The sequence below is a fragment of the Cryptotermes secundus genome, unplaced genomic scaffold (genome assembly GCF_002891405.2).
Source record: "Cryptotermes secundus unplaced genomic scaffold, Csec_1.0 scaffold325, whole genome shotgun sequence".
Lineage (NCBI taxonomy): Eukaryota > Metazoa > Arthropoda > Insecta > Blattodea > Kalotermitidae > Cryptotermes > Cryptotermes secundus.
In genome coordinates this window covers 1,301,862-1,323,016 of record NW_019735464.1, presented here as the reverse complement: position 1 = coordinate 1,323,016, position 21,155 = coordinate 1,301,862, and the positions used below count along the sequence as shown (strand labels likewise).

Genomic DNA, 21,155 nt, shown 5'->3' with positions numbered 1-21,155 from the left:
TCCAATGAAGACACATAAGAAAGATGACTACATGCCATTTGTACATATCAGTACCATATAAGATGAAAATTATATGTTGTAACAGAACAAAATGAAAATTTTCAACACTGTGCTGTGGGGAATGCAATATACAGAGGGGTCCAAAAAAATGTACTCATTCTTTGATAGTCAGTATCTTTAGAACAAAATGACATGTAGTTAACAATTCTTGCGCAGAGAGAGGGAGTCATTGTATGTGTTCGAAGTGACAAACATCAGCGGCTAAACAGCGTTGATGCAGCCGAACTGCTGAGCGAACTATGAATGTCAGTGTGTCCGGTGTGATGGCTGCACACGACGCTTCAATGGTTTCTCTTAACGCGTTCAGTTTAGCTGGCTTTTGTTGATAAACTTCATCCTTCAAGGTTTCCCATAGGTAGAAGTCGAGAGGTGTTAGGTCTGGAGACCATGGTGGGTACTCAATAGCACCTCTTCGACCTATCCATCATCCAGGTAGAGTGTCATCCAAGTACGCCCTGACATCTCGATGGTAGTGAGGTGGAGCACCATCTTGTTGTAGGTAAAATTTCTCATCTCCAAACAGCTCTCGAATGGCAGGGAAAATCGATGTCTGAAGCGTATTGCAGTACACCTGACCAGTGTTGCAACACCACAGCACTGGAAGCTGGACCTGTTACTATCTGTCACCCAGATCTTTGCTTATGCACATCATGAACAGTACCGTCAGCTTCAAATTTATCCCGAATATGAGCAATTGTTTGATGTGTTGGTAGCTGAGTTCCAAACTCATTCTGCCATTGTCGTTGTACCTCTTTAATGTTTTCGTACTTCCAGTACCACTTCAATACAGCCTTGCGTTGCTCAAAGAACAACCTTTCAGCCATTGTTGCTGTTGTCTTCTGCTTGCAGCGTGCATGCGGCACAACAGTCACGTGATTCATGTGACCTTTGCCATCTGTTGAGAAAACATTACACTACAGTATTGTGCAAGAATTGTAACTACATGTCATTTTGTTGCAAAGATATTGACTATCAAAGCGAGTACATTTTTTTTGGACCCCCCTGTATTTAATTCTTTTTGAACAGACATGTTATCTTTCACATATACATGCAAGTAATATACAGTTGGAACAGCTATTCACATTAGAATGTTAAAACAGAATACATAAATATAAGATTTATAGTTCAATCTTGATTATATGGATGCTTAAAAATGGCTTCAGTATACTATAAGTAATTATGCAATAATGAGTGATCATTTATACTATGTAATTAATGTTCATTCAGCCATCTTCATATAAAAATTGTATTCTTGCTTCAGTAGGACATAAATACATGAGAGAAAAGGGTACATTTGAGATGAACAGAATAGCAGCCTTTATCCCTTCTTTTTCTGTGGTTATGTGTTTCCTGAGATTTTTGTTCTTTTATGGCACTGTGGACCAATGCGGTCTAAGGCCTCCAGTTTCCAGGTTTCAGAAACTTAAGTACAAACATTTTTGTGGGACTCCTTGGACAGACAATCAGCCCATCACAAGACCTCTACATACACAGGACAACATTAATATAGAAAATACACAGACATTCATTCATGCTTTGACTGGAACTCAAGCACATGATCCCAGCATGTGAACAGTACAAGACAGTACACACTTTATGATCGTACATGGTCACTGTGATCACTTGAGGTTTCTCGTGCCACTATTATCCTATGTTATGTGCTGGAGGAGGCTTAAGTAAGAATATTTTAAAATATTTTGCCTTAACTGTGCATATGATTCCCAACAAATATGTGATGACAGATACTTCATTTACTGTTCCTTTTTATTACTTACCATACAGAAACAAAATATCATAAAAACAAAGGACTCTCAGTTAAGGAGAATTTAATGCATTATGTTACATTCATTATGCCATTAAGTTTGGTTGAAATAAAATAAACTTGTTTAAATAAAATTCCAGACACACTGGAAAGTCTCAGATATTCTCCTTCTGTTAGATCAGATATGCTGGAAGTACTGTGATAGGCGTGTCTGCAAAATCAGGCATTCCATATTATATGTGTGCTGCCATTCAGCAGTTATAAACAAAGTTAATAGTAGCCATAGACTTGATCTCTCAATTAAGAAATGTGTGATTTTGAATGAAGTATGGTTTTATTTTGTGAATGTTTGATGGTATAAATATTAAATTACTTCANGGTTAACACCACATATACACGGTGCCAAATCCCAGAAGACTGCTTTCTTCAAAGTTAATAGTTTCCATAGACTTGATCTCTCAATTAAGAAATGTGTGATTTTGAATGAAGTATGGTTTTATTTTGTGAATGTTTGATGGTATAAATATTAAATTACTTCAGTCTCAATTTTGGCTATTTTCTCAAAAATGACCCACATATGAAAAATCTGTATAGAATTAAACTATTGTAACGTGTTTTGCTACTGAAGACAATGTTTGGATTGTTAATTGGTTTACTTAACAAGCTACAATTAATTATAACACTGTTGCATGTTCACACAATTTACAAACCCTACACGCTATTCTCTTCACAGTCTATCTTCAGTAGTCTTCACGTTTTTATAACGCGGGAGCTATACATCATCATCAGTAATCTGTCAGATGACAGGTCCACAGTCTCCTCCAAAACAGTTCTTCCACTTAATGCGATCATTGTCTCCAGAGGAAACATCTCGCATGCGTGGTATCTCTGTTTTCGGAAAGAGACTATCCAGGAAAACCGATAATGTGGTAGTTTTTCCATTTGCTTTCCACATCGCAGTACAACAGCCGTTCAAATCACTCTGGTCACGCCTGTTGCTATACGAACTTGAACCATCTCGAGCATCATTTGCTCTGTGCTTCAGGTCACTGCTTCCGGCATTAGTTTTTCGTTTTTGGTGTCTCTCTTCATCTGATGCCTACCCTTTTGACCTGTCCAGCAAGGGAGGCCCTGCCAGTAGCTATGCTACCGCTGGTATAGCTCTCAGGGTCCTTGGCATACTCAAACCCCCTCACCACGATGAGGTGGAGACACCAACAAGGGGTGACTTGGTGACTCTGAATAAATGGAGGCGGATCGCATCTTTCAATTGTCTGTCTTATCAACTGTCGATGGTAGGCTCTGCGCCTACCATGGTTGTAACGGGTAATGGGTAGTCAGGGTTCGATTCCGGAGAGGGAGCCTGAGAAACAGCTACCACATCCAAGGAAGGCAGCAGACGCGCAAATTACCCACTCCCGGCACGGGGAGGTAATGAAAAAAATAACGATATGGGACTCATCCGAGGCCCTGTAATCGGAATGACCACACTCTGAAGACTTTAACGAGTATCCATTGGAGGGCAAGTCTGGTGCCAGCAGCCGCTATACAAGTCTCTGTGAATTATACACTCCCAATATAATTGTACTACAGCACACATAAAATCTTGAGGTCACACAATAAGTCTTCACTGGCTGACTTCTCAGTTATCGCTCACTGTCACAGATTATCACATAAAATCTTCTAACCACGCGTTCGGTTCTTATTCCCGCGGCTGCTGCTATATTTCAACTAACTGCTTAGGTATTCCAGTCTCTTATAAATCCTCAGTCGGACAGCGGAAAACCCACCTCACTTCACTGTTGTGTAAACGCTGTGTTTACAGGCATTGCTGGGCAACACTGCCGAGAGTTGTTTATTGCTGCGTAGCAACCAGCGCGTTTTGGCATGGCATGGAGAAACACCACTATCCTTACTGTTGTGTAACCTGGCAACCGACTGTTTATAAAGGGTCTGTCTTTGTGGTAACTTGTTCCACCTCCCGTTGCCCACCAACGGTTAGACATGTCACAATATGTATTTCATCAACACCCACAAACCATTATTGGTAGAATTATTAAATTTGACGTACATATAATGAGACACACAAAATACAAACTTTCCAAAAAAAATATAATTGCCTGGCAATATCCAAGTTTATATTTTGCAACTAATATATAATGAAGAATTTTCCATAAAAAATTCTGTCAGATCCATCAAAGGTTACAGAAGTTGAGAGACATAACAACATGTACCCATAAGGAGTTTATTTTACCACTTAATGTAAATATGCCCAAAGAGTCCATATGGTCCAGGACACAGTTATTTGGCACATAATCATGCATCACTCATGAAACAGATGAACAATGTTACAAAGAAAAATTACTATATATATTATCAGCTTTACATTAAACATGTTACCAAATTGTATGAATTCTATGTAACATAAAAAGGTAATACTTCTTCATGCTATAAGTCTCTTACCTTGAACAGTAGCTTGGAAAGAAAAATCAAATTAGGACATCTTCATTTCCTTTCATACACAACATTTAACAAGTGAGTTGTATAATGTTATAATACAAAAACAGTCAACTTTCGTCTTTTAATTGAAGAGTATAATATCAGTCCTCTCCTACTTTAATACGTAGGTCATACTGAAAGTCATGAGCAACTTTTTTTTTGCATGCAACCTGGGAACAGCAGATGAAAGAGAGTACAGTGTAGGTGGAGCCAGCTGTTGTGTTAACCTTGAGTGTCTTGTGACGTCAATAGCTTTCATCACGTGACCAGTATCACTCCTAACAAAATGGCCGACAACGATATGTCATTTCGCCAGCGTGCTGTCATCGAATTTCTTCTGAAAGAGGAAATCCCTGCTGCAGAAATTCACCAAAGACTTGAGCATGCTTATGGAAGTGTGTGCATGGGTGCGAGCAGTGTTCGAAGATGGGTGAAACATTTTGAAGATGAGAACACCAGCATCAAAGATGAGCCTCGGAACGGTTGTCCTCAAACAGCCTCAACTGAACGCAACAAGGAAAGAGTGGATGAGATCATTGAAGATGACAGGCATGTGACTGTGGACACAATAGCCCGAAAACTTGGACTAGGGCACAGTGCAATAAAGGAGATGATTGAAAGCTTGGGCTATAGGAAAGTTTGTGCTCGTTGGGTCCCACAGTTGTTGACTGAAGACCACAAAGGTCAGTGAAAAGCCATCACCTCAGAACTGCTGCAGAGATATCGACACGAAGGCGATGATTTTTTGCTCTGTATTGTGACAGCTGACGAAAGCTGGTTTCACCATTTCGAGCCTGAAACGAAACGGCAGAGTATGGAATGGCACTATTTGCATTCTCTATCAAAAAGAAGGCAAAGACAGTGCCATCAGCTGCAAAGGTGATGGGCACAGTCTTCTGGGATGCAGAGGGGTTTATTCTGGCCGAATTCCTGGAACCTGGGCAAACCATCAATGCTGCTCGATATGTCCAGACGCTGCACAAGCTCCGTTGTGCATTGCGCGATAAATGTCCGGGATGAAACATCATCATCCTGCATGCCAACGCTTGCCCCCACACCGCTCGCCTCACATTGGAAGCAATTGCAAAGATAGGGTGGGAAGTTCTTCCACACCCCTCCCATAGCCCTGATCTGGCACCCTCCAACTACCATCTTTTCGGATTTATGAAGAATCAGCTGTGTGGACAACGTTTTGAGCCAAGGGAGGCAATTCAGAAAGCAGTGCGTCAGTGTCTTCGGATTGCTGGAACGGAATTTTACAGAAGGGGAATTTTCAAACTCCAAGAACGCTGGAAGAAATGTGTATAAAGAAGTGGTGATTATGTGGAAAAATAAAGAAAGGTCTGTAGATTGAGATGGTGTATTTGGTTTGTCAATAATAAAAAATGTTACTTTACAAAAAATTGTTACTCATGACTTTCAGTACGACCCTCGTACAGTTGCCTTCTAATGTGAAGCCTGTTGCTATTAATTAAGTTCTGGTTACAGTATCATGCCAGTATGATTATTGCAGCTGATAAAGATGAAATATCAGTGCAGACATTTAGTATAAGTTAATATTTTTAAGTACAGTTTAAGTTTGCCTTTTAATAGACTGTGATATGCCAACAGCTGAGCGTGGTCAACTAATCCAGCTTTCTACTGTATCATGAAACATACAAATATCAACTAGAATGATACGATTCAACCATAAGTTATTTTATGGTGTTCATTCTGGAAGGATATTACATTATGTTACAGTACATTTACTTACATTGCTCTCTTCTGGTATATGATACCGTGTACAATAGTATGGAGGAACCTTCTGCCTCCATTGTCATTTTTGACAATGAAAGCAGTACAAACAACATGGCATCACAGCCCTGAAGACAGTACCATTAATAATACTGTTATTTTCCAATGAAAGTTTGCAATTTTTTTGATGCATCGAATAGACGGATTCCATAATTCCTGGTTGATAATGTCAAAAAAAAAAAACAGTGAAATTTTTAAGATTTCAGTTAAGTTTGTACAAGGGGAAGCAGTGTACAGTAAAAGCTGAGATATCTGGCACTGGATGATCTGGAAAGTTCTATTAACTGGAAATTCACTAATTGTGAAATGACAATTAAAAGATTGAAATATTGGTGTCTTGCCGGTTCGTTTAGATTAAATATACACGATGTTATATAAGTAGTAATGAAGAGGGAATAGAAAGTGTGGCAGGGAAAACAAAACAGGGTATCAACTGACAAAATCATTAGGTCTGTCCATGAGGTTGCTATATACACTAATGAAGATATTAAGTATAGTGTTTAACCCAGTGCTGGTGAGGTGGGGATATGTAACAAAAGCAGTAAGGTGGGGTCCCACAAACCCCAGTCATTCCAACGATTACAATGACCGCACCTTTGATTTTGTTGTAAAACAGAATGTTTTCTGGCTTAGATGTTCTCTCATCTACATTATCATCATAATGTAATGTGGAAATCATTATATTTTTTTGGCACAAAGAAACTATGGTGATATTGCATTGAAAACCAAAAATTTAGTCATTGGGCTTCTTCGCTTTGTATTGATGAACTCAGGTGGTAGTTTTCTTTTATTTTTCTTTATTGTTCCCACCATAGTTAGCTTATGATCTTCTAACAAGGATTTAAGCAATGGGTAACTTGTGAACCAATTATCTAAAGTCACATTGTGACCTGTTCCAAATAGAGGTGCAATCATCCTTGTAAAACTTCAGAAGGTGTGTGTGAAACTTGTATGGGCCTTTGAGTTGTGCACCAACGTAAACTTCCAATTTAGAAGTATAAAAGGACTAGGCATCATCCGAAGCAAATACTTTCAGCCCATACTTTGCCGGTTTGATTCAAATGTACTGACGGAAACTGCATTGTCCACGAAATGCTTCTGACTTTTCATCAATTGTGACGTTTTCTCCTAAAGAATATACAGACTCACATACGTCATTGAATTTATCAAAAGTTTCTCTAATTGGAGCCAATTTGTCCTAAGATCTTCATTCAGTTCTAGTACTTCGGTCGTCAAATCGCAGACGTCTAAGAAGAAAACGGAAACGAGAAAGTGACATTGTGCTTCTAAATAATTCAACACTGGTACCATCCATGGCCCATAGATCGTCCAGATTCTGGTGACTAGACTTTTAAAAACCAGCTAAATACAAAAGTCCAAACACAGCCTTTATTTCACTCATGTCACTCTTTTGAACACTATTATTTTTGGCATAATTTACTTGCTTTCTTTCTAATTTGGCATTCATATTCTTCAGAATTAGGTCTATCATGTCATCAGGAAAAAATATCTCAATCTAAAACTGATCTTGCAGTTTTTGTGTTGCCCAGAACACCATGGGCTTGGCTAATTATGTTATGTGCTCAAGTTCTTATTTGAGATCCTAACTTGTTTTTACTCCATCTGGTTTGCTTATCCTTCGCCAAGTAAAAGGCTCCCTCTGTGGATTCTTCCTCACAGTCGTTCTAAATGAATTTCACTATCATCATCTTGGCTAAATGGTTCATCTGTCAAAGCGTCATCTATAAGTTGACGTAACCTCTGTTCTTCATGCTCATAACTCATCTGGTAAAAAATATATTATTCTCAAAATACCCTCTACATATTTCTGAAAACGTATCTGCTTATAGTTGGTATGTAAGAATATACAAGACACAGCAGTTATGATAATATTGTAGTAGAATATACATGAAAACAACCCAATTTTTGGAAGAAAATATAGTCACACTTTTGGTAAGGTGGGGTCTGGTGGACCCCAGCACAATTTACACGTCTGTACACTAAATGTGCTTGCACACAACAGCCTGTCATCTATGGCATTGAGTAGTGGGTTACGGGGGGGAAGCTACACTGAGGCACGACTCACTGCCACACGTTTTTAAAAAGTTACAGTCAAATTAAAATCTTCGAGGTCTGTGACACCCCACCTTACTAATGCCGGGTTAACATCTAGAGAATTATATATGGCAACTTTCTTGTCCTGGATGTGCAGGATACTGCAACTTCTACTGCGTTAGTTGGTAAGCCTACTCAAAGAGGATACATGGTAGTCCAACATTTAAACTATAGGAGGGTTTTGAAATGGATTTTAAAGGAATTAAGATGTTAGATAGTTTGAATTGGCTCCTAATAGGCTCTTGTTGCCTTAGTTGCACCATAGGACTCCATAACAACTGAGAATTCCTTAATGTTTATTGGTCGAAGAAGAGTTAAATAGGTTGGTTTTGGTCATTTGGTCTGCTGGTTGAAAACAGCAATCAATCAAGTGCATAGGTGTACTAACTCTAGGTTACGAGATTTTTCTAACTGGTCTGTCAAACTGACTTTCGCTTTTATAGTTGAAATGTGTTATGTTAGTTGATATTTGTGTGTTTTATAAACTAAATAAAACATAAAATTTATTTCAAAATAATAAATGTTCCATTAGAAGGATTAAAATAAATAAATAAGTTGTGTTAAAGATAACACATACTTGTCAAACAGATGCATATAAAACTTCATAATATCATTAATTATAACAATAGAATAAATTGGTCTCCAAAATACATCCTCATATAGAGTATATTAATATCAAAATTGCCTTATTTCAAAAGTGTGACTGTGTTCTTAATATTATTAACATAATACAAGTACTGTAAAAGCTGGTTTATGTGATGAAATAATACTACCTATTCTAAACATGAGACGTATATTTCTTCTTGAGTGATCATTTCTGTTCAAAGTTGTCACTTAAATTTCAGTTCTTGAACACATCATCCATGTTTCCATCCAGAGCATCATCATCTTTGTGTCTGAAAATGAATAATAAAATTATAGTGTGTGAACATGTAATGGAATTTTATACTAATGTAATGTAGATAAGATTGATATAAACAAACTAAAAATCTAATAAATATCAGAGGAATGAATAAAGCTCACAAAACTCACAGTAATGACTAAAGATGTCTCAGGCTGTGTGAAAGCTTAAGAGGTCCTATGTATCAGGAATAAAGATAATATGATGAATGAATTGATTGATTGATTCTGGGGTTATTTAATAACACATTTTTAGCTGCATGGGTTCTTATATAGCATGGACTGGTAAGTTTATTGTGAATAACAAAAACAAAAAGGAATACAAGGGTGTGGTCATGACAGATTTTAATGTGCTACTCCAGCATTACAAGAAGAGACTACTGAACTTCATGATAATTCTCAGTCAGGATAGCTGGTCTCTAAGCTAAGATTCAAATCAATGACCTCTTAAATATAAAACAAGATTGCAAATGATAAATACTTTTTGGTAATATTTATCATGTAAATATCTTGGGGTATTTTTTTACTTACTTTATTCCAAACATTTCTCCTTCTTCAATTGTATCTGGTAATTTTTTGTTCAGTGTTTCTGGTAGTAAGAGAGACAGCAGACCTCCACAAAGGGCAAGTGCACCATATATTAACAACGGTAGAGGACGCCACTGGTCACCCTGCGAAAAATACAGTCCTCCATCCATGACAAATTTCATATCAGAAGTTGGCATAAACACAAATGGAAAGTTTACTCTGCACTGGAGCAGTACAGTCCTGATAGTAGCTGATGTATGAGGGATATTTGGAAAATAATCCCCAATGAGCTGTTAGAGAAAAAAATTATTATATACAAAAAATGTATAGATACTTAAGCTACTTCTTGATATAGTCACCACCAGAATTGAGGCACGTGTCATATCGGGGAATACATTTTTGTATGCCTGTGTCAATGAAGTCTGCCACCTGTGAGCTCAGCCACATTCTGACATCATCCATAAACTCCTCTTCACTGTAGAAGAGCTGTGATTGCAACTGTGATAGTTAAGGTAGGTAATTGAGTGGTAGTCGCTCGGAGCAAGATCAGGGCTGCAAGGAAGGTGGTCAAACAATTCCAAGTTGAAATGGATAACAGCGTGAATTTCACAGCTGGCAGAATTATCAATCACAGGAAACATCATAACTCACTCTGTAGAGACAAGAACAAACACTAGGTGACCAGTTATGTGATCACATATAAGGCAGTGAGTCATGTGATGCTACCTTGCATGTGCAAATTCTGCCCCGCTCCTACATTAGTTGCTTAAAATGAATGGAGGTTACTTTCTGAATACCCCTTGTATATAAAGCACGTGTTTCTTTATTATGGCAGATCTTAAACTGCCCACTTAGTTTGTCCTTGTTTCAAATATCTATATGTAATTTATGCTGTTCCACCTAAGTTAGAGACCGAGTTTAACTACCATACTAGGACCTTGCACAATTTCCATTTTACAGATGCACCGGAACCTCCTTTAATGTTCATATCTTCTGGGACATGAGGTTGTATATTCTTGCAGGAGTTCACCGACATTCCTCTGAAACCTTGACAAAAGTCTAGTGGACTATACGATGTCACATTCCAGAAAACAGTACTTTTTAGTCACCAATGTCTGAATTTCAAATCCAACAATGAAATGTTTGTTTTTATGTTAGATTAAAACACAACAGCTTGAATTGTATGCACTGCTTGGTTGTGGAGGAAATCAGATGACAACAGCAGAAGTATAAAGTCTTCACACTTTTATTTTTGCAAATCCACATATTTGAAAGAGCCTTTTTCCTTTTGGTCCTTTTATTTCAGATTTCCTGTTAGTGAAACTTCATTTAAAACAATTTAAATTAACTTACCAGAAGAAGAGTATAAGGCGCAAGTATTCCTCCGATTCGAGCTGAGGTAGAAGCAGCACCAATTCCTATGTTTCGTACAACTGTTGGGAACTGCTCAGCTGAGAAAACATACACTGTCCCATATGAAGATGTGATGACCATCTTTCCAATCATTGCAAGTGTGATAATGAGCCAGTTCATATCTGCAAATTCAGTTCATATAACAGTACTGATATTATTATTCATGCCTTGACATGTTTGTTTCATGTCTGGTTGATAATTTTTAATTTTCATACATCACTTGATATAAGAACATATTTCTAGACATAGACTATATATTATATTACAGCATGTAGACCTGCTATTGGGTAACGACCTCGAAACAAACAATCAAAGAACATCTGCCGCTAGGCAACATATTCATGTAAGTATAAGTGGCCGTTCCTGGGTAACACCTTCACGTATAAACACGTTCCTGTGACAACGAATCCAGATGCCACAATCGAGGAACTGCTGAAAGCAGTGTTTTCTGCATGGTCCATGCCAAGAGATTATCAATAAGACAAGTTTAGAAGTTAGTTATAAGAGAGTTGTAAGGGGGTCTGTGAAGAGAAGACTAGGAGGTTGGTGTAAGACAGCTGCCAGCCTGGGAGCTAGACAACTGGAGCAATAGTAGAGTTGTGGGATATTTGCCAGACAGTATTGAAGTCAGCATGGAAGCTGAAGAATCTACACTGTTAGTAGCTACTACCACGGAACGACTGGTAAAGACACAACAGACTGAAAACACTTAGCATGATGTGATTTGTGAAGTATGGAGATTAGCAATGGCGCTATAATTAGTTGTAGTCATGAGCCGTGTGTTCAAGTGGTCAATAAATCCAATCTCCAATCCAAAATCCTGTTGAGAGTCACTCCATCATGTAATAGTATTTTAGAGATTCTGCCTTATACAATTTATATTCTTAATTTTATTAACTCCTGCATAACTTTTGGTTTCAAGTTTCTCTAGTCCCCAAAGTAATTTTTCTCTTGAAATTTTCTGGCCAAAATTATACATTCATTCCTCATATTCCCATGTGTACTACATATCCTCCCATATCATCTTCCTTCATTAACCACCTTAAGGTTATAAGCCAAATCAGGATTAAATGTTAGCTTCTCATAGTGGAGACTCCAATACAATCCTGGTTGACTTCATGTAAGATTCATGATGGCTAAATGGCCCTGGACCAGGTTTTCCTCCAAGTTTATTCCATTTTCTCCTGCTAATATTAACTTCATCATTACTCCCTATTTATTTATCATCATCTCCTGAGGTGGTAAGGAAGTATTTTTGGTATTACAAATTATCGAGGGGCTCCATCATGCAATGTCCTTAATCCTTTTGTTCTTTATTTTTCTTAGATCAAAGTATTTTGTTCACACCTCTCCCTCTAACATCCCAATTTACCATATGTTCTTCCTTAGGATATGAGACCAAGTTTTACACCATACAAAATACACGTAGAACAGGACTGTAGCATGTAAACCCCTTGGTAAATAATGACTCTGTAAACAACGCCTGTTGCTAGGCAACATATTCCTAACACACACCAGCAGACTAATTGGGAAGTGGTGTTCTCTATGCAGTCCATGCAACAGCTGTATGATGCAACAATAGAAGAGTTATTGGGAGAGGTGTTTTCTGTGCAGTCCATGCCAAGGTGTTATAAGAAGTTTATACAAGTCTAGAATTTGGTTAGTTGTGAGACAGGCGCCGGCCAGTAAGGATGTGGATATGGAAGCTAAGGAAGCTATGGTGGAAGCCATTACCAGGCAATCACTGGCAAAGATACAGCAGACTGAGAAGACTTTTATTTTTTTTATTGCTAGTGGAGTGGGACTAAGTCCTTCATACTGTGGCCACTTCTGGCCAATTGTACTAGCCCCAGATGATAGGTGAGGGTGATTGTGGAGCAATTGATGGAAAGAAGATTGGCAGGGGAAACCGAAGTACTTGGAGAAAAACTGCCCCAGCGCCATTTTGTCCACCACAAATCCCACTTGACCAGACCTGGGATCGAAACCGGGCCGCCGTGGTGGGAAGCCAGCGACTAACGGCTTGAGCTATGGCGCGACCTTCCTGAGATGATTTAGTGTGTGCTGTGGTGAATTGCAGAGTGTGTGTATTAGTGATAGTCCTATAGTTACTTGCAGTACAATCTGTAAGTGTTTAATAAATCCAGTCACCAATCCAATTTACAGTCACTCATACATGTGACACTATTATAAAAATGATATCCAAGACCTTAACATATTGGAAATCTCTGCTGAATATAGTGATGGCATTCTTTCCACCTGGATTTACCTGAAGGTACCACACTTGTCAAAAGCAGAGCCACACCTCCCACAATCATACAGCCACAGAGTACAGCTTTGCGGCCCCATCTGTTGAGAGTGAGCAGAAGGAATGCATAGCCTGGATACTCTACTGCCCCTGCCAATAAGAAATTGATGTAGTCATTGCCACCAAGGTTTGAGGTGTTCCATGACAACCCATAGTAAGTCCCACTGTTGACAAACCTGAAAGGGGCAATAACATGATATAAATAGGCCCTTCAAATGTAAACAGAATTCCACTAACTAAATCCACTTCATACCACAATCAATAAATAATTTAGCTAAAGAGATTTACTGTTATTCAACCAATAGGTTAATCACTGTGTTTACCCTACCACTGAGTCAGTTCAGTCCAATTAACACATTCATTATAACCCCATCTATTCACTTTGTCAGAAGAAGTTTCTTTCCTTTTGCTTTTCAGATCAAAATTTTGTATGAATTTCTTTCTTTGCAATATCCATAAAATGAGACAAATTGTACAAAATGTAAAGCTCCTTCTGTGTAGTTTCCACCATGTGTGTGTACCTTTATCCCACTCAGGTCCACATATTCCCCTCAGAACTTCATTTTGAGCAGAATCATGAAGTAAAATAATAATTTTACATATTTTAATTTATAGGTGCTTTAGAGAAAAGACAGGAAGGTTGAGAGATTCTGACTTACCTCATTAAAAATAAATCCACACTGAAATTAATTAACAATATTTATAAACTTTGATTTTCATATTCCCCCTCCCCCATCTATCCAATATCTGTGTGTGAGATTAAAGGCCACGATTATGATCTTCTGGAATGTGATATTGAGTAGTTTTGAATATGGTACCATTGTTTGGTAAAAAATGCTGCCTCAATTTTCAGGTAATCTTCTATGCTGAAGACAGAGGCAGGTGGTTCTTCTGAAACACTGGTACCTATCTACCAAACTATACAGTATTACATCCCAGAAAAAATGTAATCTTGATACTCACTGTTGTAAAAATCTCAAATTTTATATGGTCTCTGTGCATTAAACCAATATGACTATTCTTACATAAAATCCCTGAACAAAGATTAATATTATATGCTATAAGTCACAGGACTGTTATGAATTAATAAATACAGAGATATATCTTGCATATCAGTATCCTTATCTTTGATAAGAATCCTGCGACATTTAAAATTAAAATAAATAAATTATTTGAGATGATAAATGAATGGTTTAGGAAAAATTAGCTAGTAATAAATTATGAAAAAACTTATTTTCTACAGTTTAGAACTAAAAAGAGTAAAAACTTAAATGTTCAAATTAGTTATTTAAACAATCAAATTCCAAGTATTTCTAATATATCGTTTCTGAGATTAAAAATTGAAAATTTTTTTAACGTGGGAAAGTCATATTGATGCAGTAATTGATAAGTTAAACAGATCCTGTTTTGCAATCCGATCAGTTAAATCCTTTTTACCACTGGAGACATTAAAAATGATGTATTTTTCCTATGTACATTCTATAATAACGTATGGATTAATATTCTGGGGTAACTCCCTGCATAGTGTAAAAGTGTTTAGGATGCAGAAAAGGATAATTAGGATTATAACAAATACAACAAAGAGAACATCGTGCCGTAGTTTGTTTCAAGAATTGGATATCCTCCCCCTACAAGATCAATATATATTGTCGAGCTCTCTGTTTGTTATAGTAAATAAGGAATTGTTCACATTCAACTCACAAATGCATAATTTTAGTACCAGATCTACTTGTGATCTGCATTATCCACAAACTAGTCTAACACAATTCCAAAAAGGAATATGTTACAGGGGGGTAAATATCTTTAATCATTTGCCACCAAAAATCAAATCTATGTCTAATGACTTGAAAAATTTTAAAATTCAGTTGACAACATTTTTATTGCAAAACTCTTTTTATACATGCGATGAATTCTTTAGTAACAAATTTGCCTAGAAATAAGGATAATAGCATAAACAATTTTAATATTGCATAATTTTATGTATAGTGATGTAAGACTGTTTTTTTGATATAAATTTAACACATGTTTTTTTTATCTATTTTAATGACTATAAACTGTACATATATATTTATATTTGTATTGTACTATATTAACTATGTGACTGGTTCTATATCTATGTATATGGATTTATGGAATATACAATAAATGAATGAATGAATATCGTATAATAAATAACATTGCATTTTGTAATTTATAAATCGTTCAGTTATGAATATGTGACCATTTTTCAGGTTAAAATTAAATTCTCTGACTTTGTGGGCACAAACTGATATGGCAGAAGTGAGGAATGATATTCGTTTTTCTGACCATCTAAGGGTTCTAATGTCATATCAATTTATTAACGTTACAAGACTGCTGTACCATAAATTTGAAGGTAGACTTGAAAAAAATTATAAGACATCAGCATGAACTTCCTGCCAAGTTGCAAAAAATTCATCCAATTAATTTAAAGTTATTATGTAGACACTAAGACAGTATGTATTATCCTGCAAGGATGCTTTCCTTTCACAGGAATAAATTCATTTTCATGTCAGGACTTAAATATTGATGTTCTGTTAAAAGAATGGACATTTATATGTGCCTAATAAGTTACTATACTAGAGAAATATATATGAACAGTATAAAAGATTCCTTCTGTTGTACATTCAATTAATTTTTTTCTTTAATTTTATATTCAGATGAAATGTTAAGATGCAAATCTCAAAAGTAAACCATTATGAAATCATGCTGATGTAATTACCAGCTGAATAGGATGACCAATGTTCTCTTGCGAAGATTTGGATAATGAAAGAGATGAAAAAGTGTGGCCTTCCTTGCTCTTGTTTTCTTTTCCCTTGCTCCTTGTTCACTTGGAAGATCACCATTGGCCATTCCAGTTTTGGTCAGAAGGTTATCCAAAATATCTTCAGGGATGGTTACCTTATTTTCCTTTGCAGCCTTAAGGAGTATTTCTTTTGCTTCAACTCCACGGCCTTTTGTTATTAACCAGCGTGCAGATTCTGGGACAAACCTGAAATGTTACTACAAATTTATATTTTACATATAGTATATTCATTCTTTTTTATGGGTTGTTTTAACAATGGTGTTAGTAGCTCAGACTTGGTATGGTAAGTTTATCGGTGAATAACTGACTGGAAAAGATGCATCAGTAGAAGGAACTGGTCATGGCCTAATTTTAGACAACACTTGCTCAGAGGGACTCAGGGAAACAACAACAAAGCTACATCAGGATAGTTTGTCTCTAGAATGAGTTTTTAACATGGAGTCTCTGGAATATAAAGCAGGAGTGCTATCCACACAAATGTGAAGTTCAGTATCAAAATATGTAGACTGAATAAATGTTAAACATTAATTGGTTCAAGTCTTAACATCATGCCATGAGGGCTTTCTTAATCAGTATGTAAAGAGGAATGGTCAGCCATGCCATGAAGGTTTTTTTTTTTCAGTATGTACCGGGGAATGGTCAGCTTTATACTCCCAGAAGCTAGCATCCAGTACTGTCTGGATAGAAGGCTAGCAGGTCCCTAAACCATTCTGGATGTGGCCTTTAAATGAAAAATCTTCCCCTTAATGAAAATCAAACAAAATGTTCAAAAGATTAAATTTTTGTAATGAAATGAGCTGCATGGTAGAGGAGTTAAACTTAGGGAATAGTTGACAACGCTTGCTGAAGTCAGTGCTATACCTTCCTCAGCCAGAAGGAACTATCCTAGTTTGTCCAGATGTACTGGATTTATATTGTATTTCATTTATGACTGGCTCTCATAAATACTGTCCTTACATGAGATTTTCAACTAACATATTGTATATTTGTCTCATTTCCTACATGTCCCTAGTATTTTACCCTATTTCATTTCATTACCTAAGAGGTAAAATGTGATGAGAACATAATTTGACATTTCTCACTATTCAACCCCAACCTGCGTCTAATGCAAATACATTATGTATACATACCACCAGTAACACAGGAAAACAATGCCTGGAGCAGAGAGCGCAACTTGCAGAATCCTCCAATCTTTAATAAAGTAAGCAAAGGCTGCTGTCAGGATGTAGCCAGTAGTAAAGAAAAATTGACAAACCACTCCAGCATACAGCCGTTTAGTAGGGCCGACCATCTCCATAGCTGCAATACATACATGCAAGAAGCAAAAGTAAAGGCTTAGTCATAGTAATATCTGAGGAATGGGAAGTCAGTAGATACTCATATGACTTAAGAAAGTCCTCTCATTATGGGACACAAAGTACAACATTTTCCTAAGCTCCAGTTTAATAGTATCCTCCCATTTACATCTCATATCACAAGTAATTTCATTAAACAACACCTTCAAATAAAAAAAATTAGTATATTTTTCTTCCCTTCCATTCATTCTTTGTTCCCCATCATAATCCCCCTACATTTAATTATCTTAAAATGGCAGGTGAAAACTGAAATGGTAATAATCCTTCCTCCATTACTCAAAAATGATACAGTTGATCTACCAAAGAAGTTTTATCATAATTTTAGTCATCATGAAACTTCATATACTCACCAATTACATATGCTACCAAGAACACTCCTGATGTTGTAGAACCAATTACAAGCCGACACAACATGAAAGTATAATATTCTGTTGCCGCTGCTGCTAGTAAACCGAAGACCACTTGCAATACCAAGGACAAGAAGAAGATAGGTCTACGGCCAAATCTGAGAAATAAGAATTTCATGTATTCAGTATGCCATTCATACATATTGACAACAGTTCATGTTTAAGTAAGCGTTTGCTATTTACCTGTCTGACATATCGCCAAATATAATTGAACCAAGTAAGGCCCCAACCATAAATAAAGAGTCGGCCATGACACGGAAGTGAGCATCATCACAAACCAAGTTAAACTGTGAAGAAAAACGCACCATTTTGGAATACAACATAACAAACAAGTAGATTTCAATAAAAAATGTGGAAGGCTGTATAATAAAACAATAACTTAAATGGTATGGACAGTATTTGTTTCAAAACTGGTTGTTTTTTCCTTGTATATCTTTGGTACATGTGGAAAGAAGCCTGTCCTGATGCATCGGGTACATAAATCGACCTTTTGCTGCAGTCTGTGAAACAAATTAACAATATCAATATAATATAAATAATGGTCCTTTCATTATAATTTTATTATTAATTATTTTTGAATGATATGGAAAAGATGTGTTTGTTTAGAAGTTACTACAGACCCATACTAAATTAAGGAGCAGAAATGTGTGCATTGGTACACACAGAGACTACGCAGACTAACAGCAGCTGAGATGAGATTTCTAAGAACAGAAGGAAAAACCAGGAGATAGAGAAGAATAAATGAAAGCATTAAAGGAAATTTAAAAATACAGACCACTGGATGATAAATTAATGACTAAAAGAATAAGATATATGGGCATGTTTCAAGAATGAACGAAGAGAAATCTCAAAGGATTTGAACATCAAAACTAACTAAATTCAGTGTGAATTTACATTTTAATTATTACAAACCACCAAGAAATGTACACAAATATTATTTTATAATGCATTTAAAATTTTAGTCGGAAGTCCCAGAAGGAAGAGACCACTTGAAGTCTTAATTGTTATGTGGGAAAATAATATTAAAATATATATTGAAACAAAGTGTCAGGGTGTGGACTGGATTAATCTTTGTAATTTGAGGTTTTCATGGTAGTGACTATGATTATTACTGTCTTACAGGATATGACACCATGTAGTGTAGTACATGTTTACTGACATTTCAAAGGAACATGCTACTTCCATTTTCAGGACAGAAAATTAAGCCAGGCATAGAAATGAATATAGATATATTGGAAGATGAGATAGTATTCGTCATAAAGACTGGTAAATATCTACTGGAATACATGGCATCCCACTCCAGAAAACATTAACCTGGCCTTTGCAGGGTCTAGTGGCAGGATGCTGTAGATATGGTAAGGAACACTTGGGTTCCATGAAAGGAAGATTCTTGCCTAGTTGAGTGAGTATCAGTTTCTGAAGAATTTTGCTCCATGAAGTATATTATTCTTTTACCATCATTTACATTTGATATGGGTCAATGGACCAAAAGACCCCAGTCCCTTACTTCTTCCCATATCTTCTTTTTTTTCACCAGCTCTTTCCTCCCTTCCTGATTGCTTCCAGTACATCAGCTAGTTCTATCAACACATTTAAAACAAAAACAGTGATAGAAAATGGAGGAGGAGAAGCAGAAGCAGCAGCAGCAGCAGTATAAGTCTTTTGTTGATATTATTCTTACTTCAGTAACAGCACTGCTTTTATATACTGAAGTGTCATAGATCCATTTCTCACATTTCACAGACTTGTTTGCTGTGATGCTAGAATTAAAATATTCTGGAGTAAAATTTGCATCCAGTCGTGTGCAACTTGACCAGCTATTTGCTTTTGAGTCCCATGGTATAGTCATGTTGATTTCTGGCAAGTTGTATGTGGCATTGTCATATTCATAAGGCAACTGGCATCTGTGAAAAGAAACTATATGTGAAGATGAACAAATTTTTACACAGTAATAGGATGCAGCACAAATAAGAACTTTCCAGAAGGGGAAATAAGCACATTAAAATTATGTTCAATTCACATTTGCTCATTTTTTTATTGCTAGTGGGGTGGGACTAAGTCCCTTGTACTGCGGCCACTTTCTGGCCTATTGTACCAGCCCCAGATGATAGGTGAGGGTGACTGTGGAGCAATTGGTGGAATGAAGATTGGCAGGGGAAACTGAAGTACTCAGAGAAAACCTTGACCACCACAAATCCCACTTGACCAGACCCGGGATCGAACCCAGGTCGCTGTGATGGGAAGCCAGCGACTAACCGCTTGAGCTATGGCGCAGCCCATATTTGCTCATACATGCAAAAATAAATGCAAACAATTATTTGCCAAATGCATAAAATTGATGTAAATGCCATACACATATGAGCTTGCTCACAAACATAATACACTGAAATTCAACCATTCTACTGCTGAGGTAATATTTTACCTCCTTACACCCTGTCAGTCTCACAACTTATGGACCAAGGTTTTATCAAGACATTTAAATCTTATAACACTTGAAATGTCCACTTGAGTTCAATCCATGTTAGAGATTATGGTGCTTCTGATAACTTGGAAGCAGTATGTATTATTAACATGATAAATTCAAGGAAATGATCTGGGTACGTGAATTATACATTAGTTGAGAATTGCTTGTCATAGGTTTGGTGGTGTGTGTGATGTCTGTCTTTGTTGTGAATTTTAATGTTTTCTAATCTAACTGTTTGGATGATATGGCTTTCCAGTGTGTGTGGAGTGGCAGGTTGTGGGTTTAACAGTGGTTTTCCCACCACCTGTGTGTGTTGTCCAGACAGCTTGGGCTGTCTGTGTGAGGCCTGATTGTATATATTATTGGACTGGGGACGAGTGATGTGTGGTCATCATGAAATTGTAATTTTGTAATTTTATAAATGTAATGTTTTTATATGTTGGATTTGTTATATATGTTTAAGCTATATGACCAAAATATTCTGTTACTTTTGATGGAAACTTTTATCGTAAATTTTAATCAATGATAAATTTGAATGTATTATGCTAGAGAGAAATTGTATTATGATGTAAACATACATTGTCTTATTTTATAAATCTTCTTGACAATTGCTTAAGAGTATTAGCAAGATAAATTGACACAATTCTGTATCTAAGGCTTTTGCCTACTATAGATGTAATGGAATAAGGAAGAAATAATAATAATAATAATAATAATAATAATAAT

At 36.6% G+C, this 21,155-nt stretch overlaps 1 protein-coding gene across 4 annotated transcripts in view; it reads right to left on the bottom strand.

Moving 5' to 3' along the window:
• Positions 1-5,684: 5,684 nt before the first annotated feature.
• The window catches only part of LOC111869328 (organic cation transporter protein), a 34,679-nt gene continuing 19,208 nt past the window's right edge, over positions 5,685-21,155 (bottom strand). For all 4 annotated transcript variants that reach the window (XM_023860779.2, XM_023860780.2, XM_023860778.2 and 1 more), the window contains 9 exons: positions 19,647-19,869; positions 18,149-18,252; positions 17,909-18,063; positions 17,334-17,502; positions 16,120-16,389; positions 13,341-13,555; positions 11,012-11,193; positions 9,662-9,801; positions 5,685-9,126 (listed from right to left, as the gene is read on the bottom strand). In XM_023860779.2, coding sequence (XP_023716547.1) covers positions 9,072-9,126; positions 9,662-9,801; positions 11,012-11,193; positions 13,341-13,555; positions 16,120-16,389; positions 17,334-17,502; positions 17,909-18,063; positions 18,149-18,252; positions 19,647-19,869 — 1,513 coding nt within the window. In that variant the 3' untranslated portion in view covers positions 5,685-9,071. The remainder of the gene's footprint in view (positions 9,127-9,661; positions 9,802-11,011; positions 11,194-13,340; positions 13,556-16,119; positions 16,390-17,333; positions 17,503-17,908; positions 18,064-18,148; positions 18,253-19,646; positions 19,870-21,155) is intronic.